The sequence below is a fragment of the Canis lupus genome, chromosome 5, assembly GCF_048164855.1.
Source record: "Canis lupus baileyi chromosome 5, mCanLup2.hap1, whole genome shotgun sequence".
Classification (NCBI taxonomy): Eukaryota; Metazoa; Chordata; class Mammalia; order Carnivora; family Canidae; genus Canis; species Canis lupus.
In genome coordinates, this window is record NC_132842.1 from 74,678,933 (window position 1) to 74,700,965 (window position 22,033).

Sequence of the window (22,033 nt, forward strand, 5' to 3'; positions counted from 1 at the left end):
CCAGCTCTCTAAACAAACTGACCTTCTTTTGCTTCCATGAAGGCACTATGTTATTTTCTGCCTCACAGTTTTTATCTGTGCTGTGTTTTGTGGCTATTCCATTTGCCTGGAATATTTGCCATTCTGCTCCTCTCTTCCTCCCCTGCTTTCCGCTCCTTCATCTTTGCCTAACTAATTCCAAATTACCCACAAGGTCTTACTTTGGGTATGACTTTCTTAGGGACACCCATCCTGGCCTCTGTATTATGTTAGTTCAAGTTTTCCAGTGATGTGCTTTCATAGGCTAACCTATACTTTCCAGTACTTACCATAATTGTAATGAATTAATTACATGTGTGATTATTCTTTAGGGTTTGTCTTTCCTACTAGATTGTCAGCTCCATGAAGGCAGAGCCCTTGTCTGTCTGCTGTCTCTTCCAGTGCCTAGGACAATGCCTGGAAAGTAGTAGTTTCCCAAAGAATATTTATTAAGGGCTATGTTTTGCTAGGTTCTCATTCATTTAGCAGATATCTTTTGGGCACCTATTCTGTGCCAGCTGTGTGGCATGAGAAGGTGAGTTCTGTGGAGATAAACAAATCAAGGAATTGTATCCACTAGGGGAGGCTGACTGTGAACTCACATAACTACTCCATGGCAGGAGAGTAAATGCAAAGATAAGGCCAGCAAAACAACTAGATGGTTTTCAATGTTGCTCTTATTCAGTAAATTTAATACGTGGCATATGCTGAGGCCTATGCTGGGGTTGTGTATTCAGTAGGGACTAAGATAGAATTCCTGCCTTCAGAAGGACTGTAGTCTAGCAGGAAAAAGAAGTAAGAAACATTCTCTCCTAAGCTCACAGCTATTTTATACAGAGAGCAGGTGAGAACATGACTTGGGAGAGTGGTCTTTTTGGTCTAAGAATCTGTATGGAGACTTCACACCTCAATTAACCTGGGTAAGCCAGTTATAAATACACTTCATTAACCAAAATGAAATTCCAAGAAAAAGGACAGGGAGGGAAAGGGATATGGTTTCCTCTTGTTGTATATGTGGTTAATTCAGAATCTGAAATCTTTGTAGACCTACGAGTTCCCACTCCAGGGAGGAGTAAGTGCATTTAAATGTTACCTGTCTGCAGTGTACTATTGTTCCTTTGGTTTCCACATAGTCCTGTGAGGTCAGTGGTGAAGGATGCTTGTTTTACAGATGACCAGAAGGGCTCTAAAAGGCAGACTTGCCCAAGGTTATACAGTTTGAACGGGGAAGGGATCAGAGATCTCTCTGGTTCTTGTGTCCAGTTCACTGCCTCCCTTGGGGAAGTGAGAGAAGGTGAAAAGAAATTTAATGTCTGTCCTTTCTGACCTTCCTGAATCAGTTAAGATCCAGGCAAGTTGTATTAACAGGAAAACCCCAAACAATAGTGGCCTAAGCAACATAAGATTTCTTTCTTGCTCAGCTAAAAGAAAGCTGGTGGTAGACAGAGATGATATGGTACTTCCACAGAATTACCAGAGAACCAGACTTCTTTTATCACCTTGCTCTGCCACATGTGGCTTCCATTTTCTAAGGCTATCTAATGACCTTGGGTATCTGGTCTAGCTCCTGCCATAACATCTACATCCCAGGCAGTAGGAAAGGAGAACTCTTCTGAAAGTTTTTGTTTTTATTTTTTCTGAAAGTCTACACAACACAATTGCTTCTAGTCCCAATGACTAGAGCTGCTCTGTTCATTAGAGTAGCTTCTAGCCGCATGTGGCTATTGAACATTACAAATACAGCTGGTCTAAACTGAGATGTGCTGAAGTATTTTTTTAAATTATTTATTTATTTATTCATGAAAGACAGAGAGAGAGAGAGAGAGACAGAGACACAGGCAGAGGGAGAAGCAGGCTCCTTGCAGGGAGCCCAATGTGGGACTCAATCCCAGGTCTCCAGGATCATGCCCTGGGCTGAAGGTGGTGCTAAACTGCTGAGCCACCCAGGCTGTCTGAGATGTGCTGAAGTAAAGGATACACACTGATTTCAAAAACTTCATATGGAAAAAAAAACTTAATAAAATATTTTATTCATTCAGACATTCTTTTTTTAAAGTATTCTCTATACCCAATGTCGGTCTCAAACTCATGATTTTGAGATCAAGAGTCAGATGCTGGGCAGCCCGGCAAAATGATAATGTTTTGGCTCTATTGAGTTAAATAAAATATATTATTAAAGTTGATTCCACCTGTTTTTTTAACTTTAAAAATGTATTTACTAGAGAATTTTAATTACTTATGGGAGCAGCATTATATTTCTATTGCTGGGCTAGGACTTAATCTCACTGATAAACCGAGGTGCAGGAGAGGCTGGGAAATGTCATAATCGATGCCATAACTCTATCTTCGTCTGAAAATCAGATTCTGCTACTAAGGAGGAGAGAAAAAAGTGTTTGGACAGTTAATAGTGTCTGCCATATTCCTTTTTTTCTGAGAAGTTGGAGCACAGACAAAATTCACATGCTAAATCACAGGTGCATATTTGCATATTACAGAAATAGCCAGAGTGCCTGTCTTCAGAAATGTGACCAACTAATTTGGAGGATGTACCATAATATATAGACGATAGAAATGCAATTGTGAAAGAAGCCAAATCGTATTGGGGGTGGGTGGAGGAGATCAGTCAAAAGTTCATGTGGGGTTGAAAACACCAGGGATCGATTTACACTTGCTTCTTGGAGCCCTGTGAGACAAGTGGTGTACTGACCAAAGAAGACACCTTGAGGAGGGCTGCTGCAAATGAAACTTCCTCCAGTCTTTTGAGATGGTCACTAGCAGAGCATGATTGGAATGGGAGCTGCAGGGGAGCACGATTCTTTAGACCACTTCTCTCTGTTCCTTCCTTCATCTCTAGGACGCTGTATTCAGCCTTCTGCATGGAGCTGGCCTCCCACGGCTTTGTGGTTGCTGTACCAGAACACAGGTGAGAGGGTGACAGCCCTAACAAACTATCATGGATTGCCTGCCTGCAATGGATATGGGATATATCCTAGGACATAGGCTAGTTCCTTATCAACATATTATTTCTAATTTTCACAACGACCATGCAAGGCAGGTGTTGTACTCATTTTAAAGGTGAGGAAATCAGTGGGATCTCTGGATGGCTCAGTGGTTTAGTGCCTGCCTTCAGCCCAGGGCGTGGTCCTGGAGTCCCCAGATCGAGTCCGACATCAGGCTCCCTGCATGGAGCCTGCTTCTCTCTCTGCCTATGTCTCTGCCTCTCTCTCTGTGTGTCTCTCAAGAATAAATAAATAAAATCTTTTTTTTTTTTTAAAAGGGTGAGGAAACCAAAGTTCAAAGGTTTCTTGCTGGAAGTGACACAGCTGAGTTGGGGTTCAAACCCAAGTTGGTCTTCAAAATCCATTTTTTCTCCTCTCCTCTGTATGCCCCCCATATCTTTCTGCCTGCTAGGCAAAAGGGGATCCAGAGTGTCTTGGTGGAAATGGAGGATTTGGTAAAGGGGAAAAATAAGCTGAAAAATGTCTTTGAGTTTCTCTGGTGGCATGTGTATTTCAGGGATGGGTCGGCTGCGACCACCTGTTTCTGCAAGCAGGCCCCGGAGGAGAGCCAGGCCACTAATGAGTCGCTGGAGGAGGAATGGATCCCTCACCGACAAATTGAAGAAGGGGAGAAGGAATTCCATGTCCGGAATTGCCAGGTAGGCTTGTGCCAGTTGGGGAGGGAGAGTTGATAAGCCTCTCTTCCTTACTACAGTCACTAAGAAGACTTGTAACTAACCTTCTGTCCCACAATCTCACTTATAGAGGGTCTGAGCTTGCCACGCCAGAGAAATGGTGTTTTTTTTTTTTTGTTTGTTTGTTTTTTAATTTTATTTATTTATGATAGTCACAGAGAGAGAGAGAGAGAGGCAGAGACATAGGCAGAGGGAGAAGCAGGCTCCATGCACCGGGAGCCCGACGTGGGATTCGATCCCGGGTCTCCAGGATCGCGCCCTGGGCCAAAGGCAGGCGCCAAACCGCTGCGCCACCCAGGGATCCCGAGAAATGGTGTGTTAATCAAGACTCTAAACTATTATAGATGACAGAAACTCAATTTAATCTTGTTAGGCAAAAGAGAGGATTGACTGGCTTATACAGGCAGATTAGAAGAAGAGCAGGACCACTGGAGCCAGACTCCAATACCATCTCTCTCTCTCATCTCTGTCTCCTCTGCTGGTTGATCTTATCTGCAAACTGGCTTACCTTGTGAGGTTAGACCACAGCTCACTCTCTCTCTCTCTCTCTCTCTTTTTTTTTTTTTTTTAAGATTATTTATTTGAGAGAAAGAGAACGTGAGTGGGGAAAACAGCAGAGGGAGAAGCAGACTCCCTCCTGAGCAGGGAGCCCAACGTGAGGCTCGATTCCCAGGACCCTGACATCATGACTTGAGCCAAAGGCAGACGCTTAACTGACTGAGCTACCCAGGTGCCCCAGAACCACAGCTCTTGACAAACTGAGTTTGCATGTTTGACCTCACCACCTGAAAGAATAGGGGTGTTTGGGGGTCCCCTAGTCGCCACACCTGCCTCAAGCTGCACTGTGAAAAATCCTAGAGGGAGGTGAGGAAGTACCCAAATGAGAAATTCTCATCAGAAAGACATTGATAGATTTGAGGAGGGCATAGTCCTCAAAAGTCAGGGATAATGAGCGAAGTGGGGGCAGGTAAGTACTAGGCAGATGAAAACAATAGATGTGTACTACAAGTAGGCAAGTAGAAACCAGTACTGGGTTTATAAAAAAATACTCTTATTCCTTTTGTGGTTCAAGGTACATTCATATACGTTGTCTTATTGGGTCCTCCTGACTCCCCCGTGGGAACGTGGGTAGAGTCTGAGTAGTAGTGCCAACTCCAGTGTATTGTTAGGTGAGCTGCTAGGAGGTTGCTAAGTCTTTCTCAAGATGTGTGGAGCCCACAGTGCTTGCTGAGATAGAGGTGGGCAAACTATCCCTGCATCCTTCCTTGGCTCTGTTGGAGAGTTAGACTCTTGTTGGATGGTTGTGTCGCATTCTAGCTCCCACCACCATCGTCTCTGTTGCAGGTGTATCAGAGGGTAAGCGAGTGTACTCGGGTGTTGAGGATCCTGCAAGAGGTCACTGCTGGGCAGATTGTTCTCAATATCTTGCCTGATGGGTTGGATCTGACGACTTTGAAGGTATGGTAGCAATTGGGATGACCTGGATTCATCAGGACTTTTTTGGTTACAAATCATAGAAACCTAACTCATTAGCTTAAACCAAAAGACAATTTATTGCCTCAAATAAGTAGGAAGACCAAAGGCTTCAGGCCAATGTAGCTAGATCCAGGATCTCAGACATTGTCATCAAAGCTCTGGCACTCCCTCTTCCTTCTTCTGGCTCAGTTCCACTCTGTGTGTGTGGGCTCCCTTCTTACCATATTCTCTCCATTAGGCAAGAAAGATGGTTGCTGGCAGCCCAAGTCTGTATTTCCACTCTCTCCAAATGTAAAAGGAAAAGAGACTCTGTTGGCTTCCACTAGTCTGGGAAAGCTGTGGCCCTGCTTGGGTTACATGTCCCTTCTGGACCCATCACTGTATCAGAGGGACAGGGTATTCTGATTGGCCTGCCTATGTTCTACACACACTTCTGGGTCAGGGGAGCCTGAGCACCAGGAACTGGTATCCCAAAAGGTCCACATGGAGAAAGGAAAGATGGTTTGTTCCCCAAAGGAAGGTGTGTTAGGCAACAAACAACCTGTGTCTGTAGCAGGCTAATTCCTAACTTGGAGAAAATCCTAAAATTCCTCCCAGGAGGGTAGAAACTGTCCCAGCTATGGGATTTGATACCCATGAAGAGACATTCCCAACCCCCTGATCTTTTCCACCTAATTTCAAAAGTAGCTCAGGCTCTATTTAGAGAACCAAGAAATCACACAAAAATGTGAAGAAAAAAGTTTTTTACATTTTGATGTTCGTCCTTCCAGTTCCTTTAAAGTGTTCAACACATACGTATATGTTTTTAAAAACAATAATGTGATCACTTTAATACAAGCTGTTTTGTGGCTCTTTTTTTTCACTTAGCATAATAGTCTGAATGGTTAATATTTTTCTATGGCATGACTTTTAATAGCCATGTCATATTCCATTGCATGAATGAGAATGGTGTGTGTGTGTGTACATTTATATACACAAATATATATAAAATAGCAATTACTACTCTGTGTACCATGATAAGAGTACCTCATACAAACTTATACAGCAAGCACTATTAGCTTTCTACATAGAAAGAAACGAAGGATCAAAGAGGCTAAGTATCTACCCAAGGTCACATAGCTAAGTAAGTGGTAGTCAGACTTCAAACTGGGACTTTTTGTTCCCAAAGCCTATGCCGTATGCCCCAAAGCCTTGTTAGAAAATGCCTTTTAAAGGCTCCGGTCGAGTTGAGGCCGTCCAGGGCAAAGTACCTGCCTGGATGGCCAGTTGGGAAGGCAGACATCTAAAGCACTTTAACAGCTATTTGCTGTGTGCCACCAGCTCCCAGCAGACAAGCAGGGACCCAGGCACTGAAGTGCAGGGCTGCATGCCTGGGATCCTGAGGCAGGCATTGGGCAGGCAGGAGTTTAGTTGGATTATTTTATTTTGGAGAAATATAGGATAAAAACAGCTCTAAGAACATTTTCACCTCTCAGATTAAGATCGGAAAATTGGTTATTCACTCCTGTTGGCAAAGCTATGGGAAAGTAGATATTCTGCTGTGTTGCCCATGAGAGTCCAGATTACCCCATGCAGGGCAGTTTGGCAATAGCTATCAACAGTATAAATGTGCATATTCTTTGACCCAGCAATGTGCAGTTCTGGGAATTTATTCTATAGATACCTGTACACGTGCAACATGATATATGTATAAGGTTATTCATTCCTCTGTTGTCTTTCACAGCAAAAGATTGGTAGTATCCTAAGTGTTCTTCAGTAAGGGAAGTGGTTTAATAGATTATGAAACAATGGACCTAATCGTTTTGATAATGCTAATTGCTGTAACTCATAAGTTCCAAATCTCAGTAGTTTAACACAGTAGAAATTTACTTCTCTCCCACATAAAGTTGAAAATGGATGCTCCTCTGCAAGGAGTGACTCAGGGATCCAGGCTCCTTCCAGCTTATAGTTCTACCCTCTTCTACTTGTGAAACCCAACTCCACTGTGTGCATTAAGCCAGGAGTGGGGAAAGGTGTGGAGGTTTATACGAAACACTCTTTATGGGCCAGGCCCTGGAAGTGGAGATCTTGCTTTCACACTCATTCTGTTGGCTAGAACTCAGTTCCAAGGGCACATCCAACTGCTGAGAAAGAGTCTAGCTGTATGTCCAGAAAGAAGAGAGACAGATTTGATTAGCCAGCTGTCTACGCCATGGGGAAACCAGATGCAACTGTAAAGAAGGATAAGGAAGGTCTTTATGTAAACTAATATTATTATTCACAAAGGTAAGTTTTGTGTAAAAAGTGGACGTGTAGATTCACATTTACCTGTCTGTGCATAAGTACGCTCTGCAAAGACACTGAAGAAACCCATTTGGGGGTAGGTGTTGGGCAGCTGTGTGGAAAGGGAATGTGGTACGTGGGTGACTTCACTATATACTCCCAATTTTCAAGGTATATAAATATATTGGCCTATTAAAAAAAGCTGAAGCGGCCATCAACCAAGTTGTTGGTCTGAAGATACTAAGCAAATGGGGAGAATTTAGATACAGAGTCTTAGGATAGAAATTGGGGAGAGCACAGGTTCAGGGCAGACGCTGGGCCACAAAGGCCAGAGAGATTTCCCTAGAGCCCCTCAGCAGGTGGCTGCAGTGGCTTCTTATATAACCGTGCCCTGAAGGCTTCTGGGGACAACTAGAAATAGCTACTTACAAAGCATGGAGGAACAAGCAGACTCACTCTGCTGGATCAAAGTCAGAACAGATACCCAGAGGAAGTAGAACCAGAGTTTGTTTTTGCATGAGCGGCCTTGCTTCAGTGGAAAGTGGACAGGCAGCATGAGCTTCCCATTCTGTCTTTAACTTGGTGTCTCTGTCACCCTGTTGGAGCAACTGTAAGACAGGGATCTAGAGATAGGAGACAGTTCTTGTTCCCAGTGTGCTCTGACATGGATGGCTCTGTATGGAATCACATCATTTAGACCTATTCATTTATTCATAGATATTTGATGTCTCCCCTGGTCCAGGTATTACAGGTGGTATGATTACAAAAACAGAGATGAAAAACATAGTTTTCAGAATTCCTGACTGCAGAAAGTTGTTCAGCCTGGGGAGCAAGAGGTTCTTACTATGCAGGCAGGAGCTCACCCGCTGTATTGTGCTTCTGCATCATTGCCTCACTCTTTGCCTCTTGCCTCTGAATTCCTGAAAGAGCAGTCATGCATTTCTGATTTGGTTCAGTTCTCTGCTTTCCTCAGGGCAACATCAACATGAGCTGCGTGGCTGTGATGGGACATTCATTTGGCGGGGCTACAGCTCTATTGGCTTTGGCCAAGGAGACCCAATTTCGGTGAGTGTCCCAACGATGCTTATGTGAGCTCTGCACACCATTCATTCATCTAGCAAATATTTGTCACACAAGTGTTATGTGGCAGGCACTGGTTTGGGAGCTAGGGATTCCATGGTGAACAAGAAAACAAGGTCTCTGATTTCATTGAGTTACGTTATTTTGGGAGGAGACAGGCTAGTGAACAACTAGCAGCCAAATCCCCAGCACTCAGGTGCAGGGAAGAAAATAAACTAGGCTGATATACTGGAGTAATTGGAGGTTTCTTTAAGAAAATGACATAAGCCAAGGCTTATAAAGAAGCTAACCATATGAAGGTCTAGGGAAAGATAATTCTGGGCCGAGGGAACAGCTAATGCAAAAGCCCTGAGGTAGAAAGAAACTTGCTTTTTCAGTGTGGGAGAGGCACAGTGAGTGAGGGGGAAGTGGTTCAAGATATGGTCAGAGAGATAACATGGGCTAGATCACATGGCCTTTTGGCCAGAGTAAGAGAGTTCGATTTTATTCCAGTATGATGGGAAACCACCAAAGGATTTTAAGCAGAAGAAAATCCTTTTTTTTAAAGTTTTTATTTATTCATTTATCTAATCGCTATGCCCAGCATGGAACTCAAACTCATGACCCTGAGATCAAGAGTCACATGCTCCTCTGACTGAACCAGGCAGGTGCCTCGAGAAAAGTCTTATTTACAATTTAAAAGATCCCTCAAAGGGGCACTTGGGTAGCTCAGTGGGTTAAGTGCCTGACTTGATCTCAGCCCAAGTCTTGATCCTCAGGGTCATGAGTTCAGGCCCTGCATTGGGCTCCACACTGGACAGGGAGCCTACTAAAAAAAAAAAAAAAAAGAAAGAAATTAATAAAACAAATAAAAGATCCCTCTGGCTACTGTATGAAGAGTGGCTTGTAGCAGGGCAAGACTGAAAAACAGGAGGCTACTTAGAGGAAGGCTATCTCAGTCAAGGGCAGAGGTGATGGATTTGCATTAGGATGGAGAGAGAGGAATTGAGTCATGATAGGTTTTAGAATTTTCAGGACTTGGTGACTTATAAGGTGAAGGAAAGAGAGGAGTCAGGTTTTTCCTTTTGGTAAGGAGATGCTTGTCTTTTATTGAGGTGAAGAATGGAGGAACCCTGGGTGGGGGAGAGGTGCTAATCTTGGGGCCTTAGTTTTGCCCCAGGAGACAGATTACTGCTTGACACACTGGCCATGTGTTTGATCTGTGACCTCCCATCCACACATGCTATGGTCTCACATAGCTCCTTATGCAGTCAGGGCACTAAGCTCTGTTTTGTTCCCTTTTCTGTTCTGTCTCCCCTTCTAAACTGGAAGCTCCTTAACATCAAGAACCGTGTCACTTATCCCTGTATCCACAGCACAGGGCTAAGCACATAGTAGGTACTCAATGAATGTTGAATGAATAAAATGCCTTCTGAGCAACCTAAGTCAGCTGCCTGAGAGTAGACCCAGGAGAAGGTCTGATCCTTGCTGTCAGTGAGTTTGAGATCTAAAAGGATCTGGAGTACGTGGCTTGCTCTGTCAGTAGAGCATCCGACTCTTGATATCAGAGTTGTGAGTTCAAGCCCCATGTTGGACGTGGAGCCTACATTTAAAATAATAATAATTAATTAGTTAATTAATTAAAATCTAGAATGATCTTTGGTGACAGATAAAAGTGATCTCTATCCAAGATCCTAACTGAAGGGCCTGGGCTCTGGTAATCCCTTCTTGGCTTTCTGAGCCTTTGTCCCACAGAAGGGAAGAGCCCTGGCACTTCCCCCACTGGCCTAACTATTTTTGCCTGGATTTCTGTATGGCAGTTCCAATTGTCTGGTTCTGTCACAGGTGTGCTGTGGCTCTGGATGCTTGGATGTTTCCCCTGGAACATGACTTTTACCCCAAAGCCAGAGGCCCTGTGTTCTTTATCAATGCTGAGAAATTCCAAACAGTGGAGAGTGTCAACTTGATGAAGAAGATATGTGCTCAACATGAACAGTCCAGAATCATAACTGTCCTGTGAGTAAGCCCCAGGATCATCACCCCCAGTGTCCTCTCCATTTGCTACTCAGCAGTGGCTCTCTTAATTTCTTCTAAATTATCTATAAGTTCTACCCATTAGTTCAATACTTAAATTTTTCCTGAGGTGCAAAGTCTTAATTCCTTTAGGATTTCATATCTGTCCTTCTCTGCTATGACCTGATGACAGAATTTACCTGTTGCTTTCTGGGAAAAGGGTATTGTGGAGATTGTAAATTGGAGAGAGAAAGTATGGGTCTGGATGGACTCAAGAGATCCATAACCTCATTTGGGAATTTTATTGAACCTTTTGAAGAGTGTAACTATAATAGACTCTTTTTTTTTTTTAAGATTTTATTTATTTATTCATGACACACACACACACACACACACACACACACACACACACACACACAGGCAGAGACACAGGCAGAGGGAGAAGCAGGTTCCCTGCGGGGAGCCCGACGTGGGACTCGATCCCGGGACTCCAGGATCACACCTGGACCGAAGGCGGCACTAAACTGCTGAGCCACCTGGGCTGCCCTATAATAGACTCTTGACATTCACAAGATAGACTTTTGGAGACCTTGAATACCTCAATTCAGATTATCTTCCTTAAACCATCGATATTCTGCCCAAGATAAACCATATTCTCTTCACTTCCATTCCTAGCACTAACAGATGGGAGTTGTTTATCACAGAAAGAAAATTTTGAGTGATCTTCAGATAAGTACTGTAATTTGGAAGTGCAGAGAGTTCAGGCGTAGGGCTGAAGGCTCACTGACAAGTCTGTGACTTTCTTCTGCCCTACACTCGAGCCTGGCAGAGCCGAGCAACACATGTGTTAAGGATCCCAGGTCCTATTTCATCAAAACAAGTAACTATATGTCATGGACTTTTGGAATCACCTCTGGTAGTTGAAATGTTAAATCCAAAGCCCTGGAATGCTAGGAGTGTCTTCTCAGTAGTCAGTACTTCTTCCCTTGCTCATCTTGGCTAGGCTCACTTCCTTAGTGCCAGCCCTCCCCTGACCTTTTGATCTCTTGGCAGCAGAGGACTGCTTGACAGTTTCCCCAGGCCACTCAGATTGAGGGTAATGCTGACCTCTGGAGGGAAGGGAGGTGAGAACAGCTGGGAAGGAGTACCCAAGGGTGATTTAACTATTAGCAATGTATTACCTTTTTTTTTCTTATAATATTTTATTTGAATTCAATTTACCAACATATAGTATAACTTCTTAACCTGAGCACTGGATACTCAAGTATCCATTACATTATTCTTTACACTTTTTCATGTGCCTTAAACAATACATTTTTTTTAAAGTCTGTTTATCTGCAGGATACCAACCAAATGTTAGCATTTAGATTTCTTCCCTCATTGAATTAAGTAGTAAATTTAGTTGTAATAGTCCAAAATGAACCTAGTGAGAATTGTACTTTTGAATTAAATATATTTGATATCAAAGAACTTAAATTCTAATCCAGAAACCCATCTTTTATAAATAAGTGTTTGCCCTTACTTTTCTGATTACTTAGGTACAGGCAGGTGATTCCTTTTCCTGTTTACTTTGTGGTACAGTTCTGAAGAAGAAGAAGGAGAGGATGTTTTGTGAATGTTCAGAAGTCACCAGGAAAAAGCCATGGTGCAGTAGTTGATAACACAGAGGAATGGCAGGTGTGACAGGTCCCTCCTTCTCGCCCTGTGTCCGCCCCCCTCCAGCTAACTCAGCCTTTCTCTGCACTGTCAGACGTTGTGCTCTAGGGGTTGAGGTAGCTTTGAAGCTAGGCACACCTGCATTGTGATGAAAATTCGGTGAGCTAATGCATGCAAAGCCCCTTGTACATGGTAGGTGCTTAGCAAATATTTGTGTGCCCTGGCCTCCAGACCCCGATCAGTCATTCGTTTCTCTTTTCCTCTAGTGGTTCTGTTCATCGGAGTCAAACTGATTTTGCTTTTGTGGCTGGTAACTGGATTGGTAAATTCTTCTCCACTCAAACCCGTGGGAGCTTGGACCCCTATGAAGGTCAAGAGATTATGGTGAGGGCCATGCTGGCCTTCCTGCAAAAGCACCTTGGTAAGGAGAGGACTGGAGTTTGTGGGCAGCCTTGGGGGTCCCTTAGATTTTCCTACTAGTGGCCTATACTACCACTTGGGGGTCCCTTAGATTTCCCTGTTAGTGGCCTATACTACTACCATGTCCCAGATCAGGAAGATTTATGGCAAAAGGAAAGCCTGAGTAAAGGAGAGAATTGCATAGAGTTGTAGAAAGAACACTTAGATGAAAGTTTGGAGACGCTGACTCTGTCTCTTACTACCCAAATGACCTTAGCTGATTCATTTAACTTACGAGTCTTGGTTTCTTTATTTTTTATTTTTTTTTTTTTAATTTTTATTTATTTATGATAGTCACACACACAGAGAGAGAGAGAGGCAGAGACACAGGCAGAGGGAGAAGCAGGCTCCATGCACCGGGAGCCCGATGTGGGATTCGATCCTGGGTCTCCAGGACCGTGCCCTGGGCCAAAGGCAGGCGCTAAACCACTGCGCCACCCAGGGATCCTTGGTTTCTTTAGTATAAATGGAACTTTCACCTCTCTCCCTCCTCCATTACCTTCATCCTAACTCCTTGCCACTCATCTCATCTGTACCGCAGAGCAGGTTATGATGATAAATGGGCTAAATTTGTAGAAGTGCTTTAAACAAAATAAAGCGTGGAAAGCTTATGGCTAGCGTCATACGTCACAGACCAGCTAAATGGCAAGGTCTGTAGAGGTCTTTGGTCTAGCCTTCTACCCAGAGCAGATCTCTTCTTCCTTCTTCCCTGCCACACTATCAAGCAGCATGGAGTGTGCTGCTATGAGGGTTAGCCCTGTCTGCCTCTCTGTTTTAAGAATGATATTCTAATTAGGCTTTTTTTCCGTTACAAAGACTAGAGATTCACTCATTTACCTTGAGATAAAAAGGAGAGTTTGTTTTTGAAAGTATATCCGCCATGTGGGAAGTGAAGTTACAGGAACCAAGATAACTTACAGGACTGATCTCTCTCTCTCTACCTCTCTCCCTCTCTCCTCTCTCATGGGCTCCATCTCTGTGTCTCTTACTCTCATGACATCTCTGTATCTCTTGCCTCTGGTCTGTATTTTTCTTCTTCTCTACTCTAGTTTTTCTCTTGGTGCTAGCATCTGCTTATTCATAGTTACTGGTTCCCTATCGCTTCAGTTGGCTCAAACCACTCATGGATTGGTCTCTCTACCTTGTGGCATCCTATCATCTCTGATTCCCACTGCTTGTAGCCATATTCTCTTGGATTTCCCAAAATTCCCAAGAGAGACAACTTTATTCTCCCAGCCCACCTTTACCTAACAACGCATTGTAGGCCACTGCCCAACCTAGGCCCGGGCTCTCTTGACCAGATGTCCCTTTCTGACCCAGCCAGCATGGCTGAGGCTACCATTGTTTGCCCCAGACTGATCCCTTGGCAGTGTTGGGTATAGTGCAGTTTCCTTCAGAAGGGGACCAGGCTGCCTTGAGTTTTCAAGGTCACTTAGCTCTAGCCCAAGACCAAGATCTGATTCTTTCTCATTCTCTGCATGTCCTGATTGTCCTGAGGGGACAAGAACTCCCCAAGGAGGTCTCAGACCCCTTGCAGCTCTTTGGATACTCCCACTGGGGCAGTTCCCCATATTGCCATTTATTATCCCCTCTGGATACACTCTTTGTCAGGGTGCTTCTTGAGATGTAGTGCCCGGACTTGGACATTACGTACTAGAGGTGGTATAGCAAGATTGTCACCTCTGTGCTCTGGACACCAGCCTCTTAGTTGCATGGCCTGAGTGCATTAACAGTTCCAAAATTGCCTAACAAATTTGGTTTGGAGTCAGTTTACTTTTAAAATCTATTTGTTTTAGTATGAATGTATTGACTATTTTAACCTAAATTTGCATTTTGTATGCCTGTTCATTTCATCTTGCTCAGTGTGAGCCTTTCTGCCAGCCTGGATTTAGAGACTTTAGGGTTACGAAAGACTTTAGAGCATCACCCCGTCACCTCGTAGGAGAGGAATGGATCTGTGACTCTAGACTTCATTGGGGACTGACTGCATGGTCCTCGGCCCACTTGCTCTGTTAACTATTGGCATCACGTCATTAGGTAAGAGCTAAAGATGACAGGGGAGCCCACCATGGCGTGATGGGGCGGGCTGCCTTTAGTAGCAATGTCTGTTGAGCTAATATACTCATTGCTGGAGACCAGCAGAGGAGGAGATGAAAAGGAGAGTCTTCGACTATAGGGAGATTTTTGAGAACTTGCTTTATGTCAGGCCTTCCGCTAAGTACTTTAGATTCACCATCACATGTAATCCTGAAAATAGACCTCTCTAGTAGGTACTTAACTCTTATTTTATAGATGAAGATATGAACCTTAAGAAATTTAAGTAATTTGTCCAAGGTTATCTGATTCCTAAGTGGCAAGGCCAGCATGTAACCTAAATTGTCTGATTCCAAAGCCCATAGATTTAGTGATGCCCTGTTATGCCAGTGACTCTGATGACCACAATATGCACTTAGTGTTGAGGAGACACAGACAGCAGGTACCTAGCTGACGGAAGGGAAAGAACAGCCTAAAAGAGGAGGTTCCCTGGACAAAGTGATGCTTGTCTTTAATCTTAACAGATGAGTATAGTTCACCAGGGAAGGGGCAAAGTCTGCTAAACAGAAGGCACAGTGGCTTGTGTGGTCAGTTTCGAGAAACTGTTTAGTGTATCTGGCACTCAGGTTATTGAGTTGGTGGAACATAAAGGCAGAGAAGTGGGCAGAAGCCAGATGCATAAGCCATGTGTTTGCTGAAATGAGTGTGGATTTTTATTCCATTGGCCAGGAGAATGTCGTGATTAGACTTGTGTGTGCGGTCCAGCTGCATAATGGAGGACTGGCGATGGGCCTGTCTGAGAGGCTGAGGGCCCCGGTCGGAGGCTCTCATGTAACCAGGCAAGAAGAGATGAGACAGTCTGAAAAGGCAAAGACTTTCCTCTTGGGGCAGTTAGCTTGGCAAAGGGAAGCATTTTGGTGGCCACATGGTACATGATCACCCGGGAAACTAAAATGGATTGTAGTGAGCTGTACCTCTCACCACTCCTAAAAATACCTCTGGGAGCATATCTGCCACTGACCCAGGGAAGTTCTTTCTTTTCTTTTAAAGAGATTGGCGCTTCTGTAGGCACCTTCTGTCTATCTTATTCGTCCTCTCTTCTGATCTCTCTTCTCCTTTCTCTGCAGACTTCTGACACCTTCCCCTCCCCTGTCTCTCAGCTGATGAACTTCACCTCCCTTGTCACTGGAAGGTGGAAGGAGTCAGTACTTCCTCAAAACCCTAGTGCCTCATCTGCCCACCTTTGTGAAGGTACTTAGCCCCGCATCTGCTTACTGTTTCCCAGTCAGTTGTCTAAGGCCAGCCCTTCTACCCTCTTCCATGGACTCAAGCTGATTGTGCCAGCAATTTTTTCCTCTTTATCTTCAATTTGTCTCTCTCTACTTGGTTAGTTTCACCCTGAAATTTCTCTTAAAAGACCCCTCTCTTGACCCCACTTTCCCTTCTAGTTATCACCCCCATTTCCTTGTTCCTCCTAACAGCAAAACTTCTCAAAAGAAGGTCCATCTTTCCTTTCTCTGTTCTTCTCTTTACATTCTCTCTTAAACCCACTCCAGTCAGGCTTTTGCACCCCAGTTCCCCATGAAAACTGCTTCTGGCAGTGAGGCCTGTGACCCTCATAGGCCTCAAATCTGGTGGTGAGTTCTCATTCCTCATCTGCTGGGGCACTTAGCAGCTTCTGACAGCAGTGACGCCCTCCTCTGTGAAACCCTGTGTTCACTTCTAGGACACCCCACTGTGGGCTTTCTCCCATCTTGATGTATGCTCCTCCTCAGTCTACTTTACTGCTCCCACTGCTCAGGGCTTAGACCTCTTCTCTATCCATACCCCCTGATGTCATCCATCCACTCTTGTGGCTTAAAACACCGTCTCAGGCTGCCCACTCCCTGCTATATATCTTCAGTTTGATCTCTCCCATGAACATCAGATTTGTATAACCTACCACCAATGTTTCTCCTTCCAATAGACATCACCAACAAAACCCGATTCCGAATTATTCAAGCTGACATCATTCTTTTCTCTGCTCTCACATCCCCTTTCCAGTCCCTCAGAAGTCCTCTTGGCTCTACCTTCAGACTATGTATGGAATCTCATCACTTGTCCTCACCCCCACGACTGCTATACTGTCCCAAGTCCTTTCTCACTGTCCTTGCCTCTCTACATGGTCTTTTCTTTTTTTTTTTTTTTTTAATTTTTTATTTATTTATGATAGTCACACAGAGAGAGAGAGAGAGGCAGAGATATAGGCAGAGGGAGAAGCAGACTCCATGCACCGGGAGCCTGACATGGGATTCGATCCCGGGTCTCCAGGATCGCGCCCTGGGCCAAAGGCAGGCGCCAAACTGCTGCGCCACTCGGGGATCCCCTACATGGTCTTTTCTTAATTGAGTGGCCAAAATGATCCTGATAGAAAGTAAATCAGATCTCTCATGCTTGTGTTCAGAGTTCTCTGGTAGCTCCTCATTTCTCTGAGTGTCAAAGCCAATGTCCAGTGTCCTGTGGGGCTGATATGATACACCCTCGGTCCCTCCTGCCCCTTTCTGCTGCTCCTCCCCAGGCCACCTTCAGTGTTGCTGTACGAGCCTCCAGCACTCCAGACATACCCCCTTCAGGGCCTTTTTACTGCTCTTCCCTCTGCCTGGGACACTATTCCATTTAGTCCCATGGGTTCTTCCCACTTCTGTAAGTCTTTGTGCAACTCTCACCTTGTGAGGCCCACTCTGACCACCCTTTTTATTTTAGTTGATGTATTTTTTTTTAATTTTTATTTATTTATGATAGTCACATAGAGAGAAAGAGAGAGAGGCAAAGACATAGGCAGAGGGAGAAGCAGGCTCCATGCACCGGGAGCCTGATGTGGGATTTGATCCCGGGTCTCCAGGATCGCGCCCTGGGCCAAAGGCAGACACCAAACCGCTGCGCCACCCAGGGATCCCCCTTAGTTGATGTATTTATTAAGTAATCTCTATACCCAGTTTGGGGCTAGAGCTCATGACCCTGAGATCAAGAGTCAGACTCTCTTGTAACCGAGCCAACCAGGTGCCCCTGACCACCCTTTTTAAAACATTGTACCCTCCCTTCCACCCCTCATCCCCATTTCCCAGGCACCACCACTGCTTCTCTTATGTGGCTCCATTTTTACCTGTAGTACTTATCACCTTTTCCCATCCTATATAATTTATTGTGTCTATTGTTATCTCTGCCTCCTAGATTATGAGCTCTGTGAGGATAAGGGTGTCTATTTGTGTGTGGATATATTTTTAGCACCAAAAACAGATTGGCACATCATGGGTGTGCTTGATATCTCTTGAATTAATGAATATGTAGCACTTACTTGTTGAGGACCTATTCCATGCCAGGTTCCTGGCAGGGCACTGGGAATCCAAGCTGGGGAAGAGTGGTCCCTGCCTTCTGTCCCAGCTTTTGTTTGTTTTGAACAAAAGCACCATTTGCCTGTTCAGCTGTGCTCTGCTCCCTCAGCCTGAGGCTTTGGACCCTTTTTGACTGTTCTTGCTGGATAGTTAGACCCATCTGCCTCTGATCCCAGGGCCCTCTCTTGAATCCTACCCAGTGTTACGCTGCTTCAGGATGCTGCTGTCTTGTTCTTTCCCTCCCTCCACTGAGGCGGCCCTGAATTTGCATCCACTGGTGAGCATGCGTGCGGCTTCCCTGATTGGAAGTAGGCTTTCCATTTTCTCACCCTTTTTGTTTTGTTTTGTTTTGAAGATTTTGTTTATTTATTCATGAGAGACAGAGAGACGCAGAGACCTAGGCAGAGAGAGAAGCAGGCTCCCTGTGGGGAGCCTGATGTGGGACTTGATCCCAGGACCCAGATCACTACCTGAGCTGAAGGCAGATGCTCAACCACTGAGCCACCCAGGCATCCCTTCCTACCCTTATTGACCCAGGTTTGAATTCTGTCTCTACCACTTCTCACCTGGACTGACTTTGTGTGAATTGAGTAGCATCTCTGAACCTCGGTTTTCTCAATGTAATAGGGCTAAAACAGGACTTACCACATAGGGATATTGTGAAAATTAAATGAAACAATGCATGTTTGGCACAGTCCCTAGGATGAATTAACCTTCAGTAAATGCTGCCTTCTGTTGTTATTATCATTATTGAGTTGTTACAGGTTAAGCAAGTCATTTATATAGCATGTTTATAAAAGCACTCAATGAATGGTAGTTACCATACTGTGGTCACCATCATAACCACTTCTCTCTCTTTTTTTTTTTTTTTAATTTTTTTAATTATTTATTTATTTATGATAGTCACAGAGAGAGAGAGAGAGAGGCAGAGACACAGGCAGAGGGAGAAGCAGGCTCCATGCACCGGGAGCCCGATGTGGGATTCGATCCTGGGTCTCCAGAATCGCGCCCTGGGCCAAAGGCAGGCGCCAAACCGCTGCGCCACCCAGGGATCCCTCTCTCTTTTTTTTTTTAAGATTTTATTTATTTATTCATGAGAGACACAGAGAGAGGCAGAGACATAGGCAGAGGGAGAAGCAGGCTCCCGGTGGGGAGTCCAGTGCAGGACTCCATCCCAAGACTCCGGGATCACAACCTGAGCTGAAGGCAGATGCTCAACCACTCTGCCACCCAGGAATCCCCACCATCACAACCACCATAACCGATCCTTTTAGTATCCCTCCTCTCTAGGATGACCCACCAAATCCATGGAAGCTACTCTTTGTTCTAACCTTACAAAGATTTCCCTAACCTTCCTGTTTTTTTTTCCCCCACTCAGACCTGAAAGAGGACTATGACCAGTGGAACAGCCTCATTGAAGGCATCGGACCATCGCTTACCCCAGGGGCCCCACACCATCTGTCCAGCCTGTAGGCACAACCGGCCATTTGTGAAAGGTCACTGGGCTGAGTTACCATTTGGGGCCTGCACGGGGATACCCGTAGCCTCCTATCAAGAACTGGTTGAGATGACCCTTCTTCACAGTTTGAGAGGATGTAATCACACTGCTGATTGGATAACTGGATACTTTGATCTTGGACTTGTTGATTTTAAACTCATGCTGAGACTTGGATCACTTACTGATTGGCAAACTGGCTTTCTGGGAACTGAACCCTGATGGTGTGGGGAACAAACAGTGGGGTAGAGTTGGGGTGCCGGGTTTCTTCAAACCCCAAACTGAGCACTGTTAACTCAGTGGCCTACTCCCTCCCCTTGAGCCAGTGTGGCTTCTGGCGTGGAAGAAATTAAGCCAAAGAGTTGAAGTAAATTTCCTACCTTCGAGACCTTTAGCCCAGCCTAGCACTGTCTCTTCCTACCTCTCAGCCTTCTCCCTCCCGAGGGCCACTTGGTAAGTTCGGAGCACTTTAGGTAACTTTCTAGGATATGGACCACTATCAGATTTTCCATTTGTTTTTAAGCCTTCTTGTTGCAAGAAACATGGTCAGGCCTCAGACTTGTGAGCCCACAGAGGAGGCAGCAACATTGTCCTCACAGCATAAGGAGAGAAACAGAGGTCCAGAGTGGTATTGTAGAAGCTCTGGATGTCATGGAGGTTTGCCAAAAGTGTATCTTGACAAGAGTCAGCACAAGTTGGTGGAGGTGAAGAAGATAGATTAATGCCGTTAAGTGGCCATTTGAATAAGCCCTCGCCACAAGAGGAGGCAGTTTGGTAAGTTAGAATTCAGGCAGCCACCCCTAGAGATGTCTAGGAATACTTTGGTCTTGCCTCTTACATCAGATATCATGAGCCTCCAACTTGCTCAGAATCAGGGTACTATAGTTGTCTGTTTTCCGGCTCTTAGGCCCTAGCCTCAAATGTAAGTCAAGATATAGGCTGAATTTCCATTCTGTTCCATTTATAATACGAATGATATTAATACTCATGTTTGCCTAATGATATGTTGGAATATTTTCTTTATTTAATCTGCATTAGAGCAAGATGGCGAGCCATCTGGAAGTAACTTTTCCTTCTGTCTTTCTTTGTTCGCTTACCACTTATGCCCATGTGGGAAAAAAAAAAAAAACTTTAAAAGGAAAGGAAATCTTCCTAGGGATCTAACTCAAAGCTATCCGAGAACATCAACCTGATACTCTCCTCTCCATTCCTCTAGACTTCATACCTCAGCCCAGGTAGGGGGCCCCAGATGAGGCAGGAGCAAAAGGGAAATGCATCTCTACACAGTAGATCCAAGGTCAGTGCCACCAAAGCAACCTGGGACCATGTCTCCCATCTCTCAACAGCTATTCTTTCTAAGACATGAAACATCAGATCCACTGAGTCTGTGGACCTTGGGAATTCACCTTATAAATTCCGGGGAGATGGAACATAAGGAGAATATCATTCATTAAACCACTGGGCTCTCAAATTCTGTATCCTAGTTTTGTGTCCCAGCTCTACCACTACTAACTGGGTAAATTTGAGCAAATCGTGTTCTCTTTCCATCCTTAGTTCCTGAATTTCTAAATTGGGAATCTATCATGAATTAAGAAGATTAAATGTAAGGATGTATGACCCATGGGTTATTGAAAAGTGTGTTTCCAGCTTTGCGAACATGTGAGGTTTTTGTAGTTCTCTAATAGCTTTTTGTTTTCTGGCTTTATTGCTTTGTGGTCAAAGAAAATAACCCATGTAGTCTTCATCCTTCAAGATTTTTTGAAACGTGCTTTGGGGCCCAGTGTAAGGTCAGTTTTGTAAATATTCCATATATGATTTAAAAGACTGTATATTTTGAAGTTTTTGGCCTGACCCCTGTGGTCAGGCTGCCAGCCATCACTCTTCATTGGCTTTAATTATCGTGCCAGCCCCTGGCAGCCCTCCCCATTCACTTCAAATTTGTGACATCTGATCAGCCACATTACAACTGTCTAAAATAAAACTAGGTAGTCAGAGAGGGCTTTAGACTTCCTTCTATGAGAATGCATACAGATATTTAATCGAGCCTTCAAGGCCCCATATGGAGCAGAGCCCCTCTACACTCACAGAACCAGTAGATGCCACATCTTGTGCCTGGGGCTGGTTCTGCAGATGATGCTGAGGGACAAGTTCTGGCAGCATTAGCACATGATACCCAACTTCTATCTTAAATAAATATTGCAGGTATGTTTTGCTTGCAAAGAAGGTACTCAGAAACTGGATTCATCTCCTCCATTCAGTTCCTGTTCTGGTAATGACTCATTTATCTAGTAGCAATACTGGAGTAGGTGAATTTTTATATAATTGAAAATCATCCTTTAATCCACAAAATATAATGCTGACTGTTTAGAATGGCAGTCTACCAAAAAGATAATGCACATATTTTCTTAATGTGAGCTTGACCTCTTTTTTTTTTTTTTAAGATTTTATTTATTCATGATAGAGAGAGAGAGAGAGAGAGAGGCAGAGACACAGGCA

The 22,033-nt window shown here is 44.4% G+C and overlaps 1 protein-coding gene across 11 annotated transcripts in view; it reads left to right on the plus strand.

Annotated features, from left to right (window-relative positions):
* The window catches only part of PAFAH2 (platelet activating factor acetylhydrolase 2), a 31,493-nt gene extending 10,890 nt beyond the window's left edge, over positions 1 to 20,603 (plus strand). For 8 of the 11 annotated variants that reach the window (XM_072827722.1, XM_072827723.1, XM_072827721.1 and 5 more), the window contains 7 exons: positions 2,873 to 2,941; positions 3,535 to 3,676; positions 5,057 to 5,170; positions 8,424 to 8,515; positions 10,355 to 10,525; positions 12,445 to 12,599; positions 19,421 to 20,603. In XM_072827722.1, coding sequence (XP_072683823.1) covers positions 2,873 to 2,941; positions 3,535 to 3,676; positions 5,057 to 5,170; positions 8,424 to 8,515; positions 10,355 to 10,525; positions 12,445 to 12,599; positions 19,421 to 19,515 — 838 coding nt within the window. In that variant the 3' untranslated portion in view covers positions 19,516 to 20,603. The remainder of the gene's footprint in view (positions 1 to 2,872; positions 2,942 to 3,534; positions 3,677 to 5,056; positions 5,171 to 8,423; positions 8,516 to 10,354; positions 10,526 to 12,444; positions 12,600 to 19,420) is intronic. The other 3 variants (XM_072827725.1, XM_072827718.1, XM_072827717.1) reach the window with 3 other exon arrangements.
* The last annotated feature ends 1,430 nt before the right edge of the window (positions 20,604 to 22,033 follow it).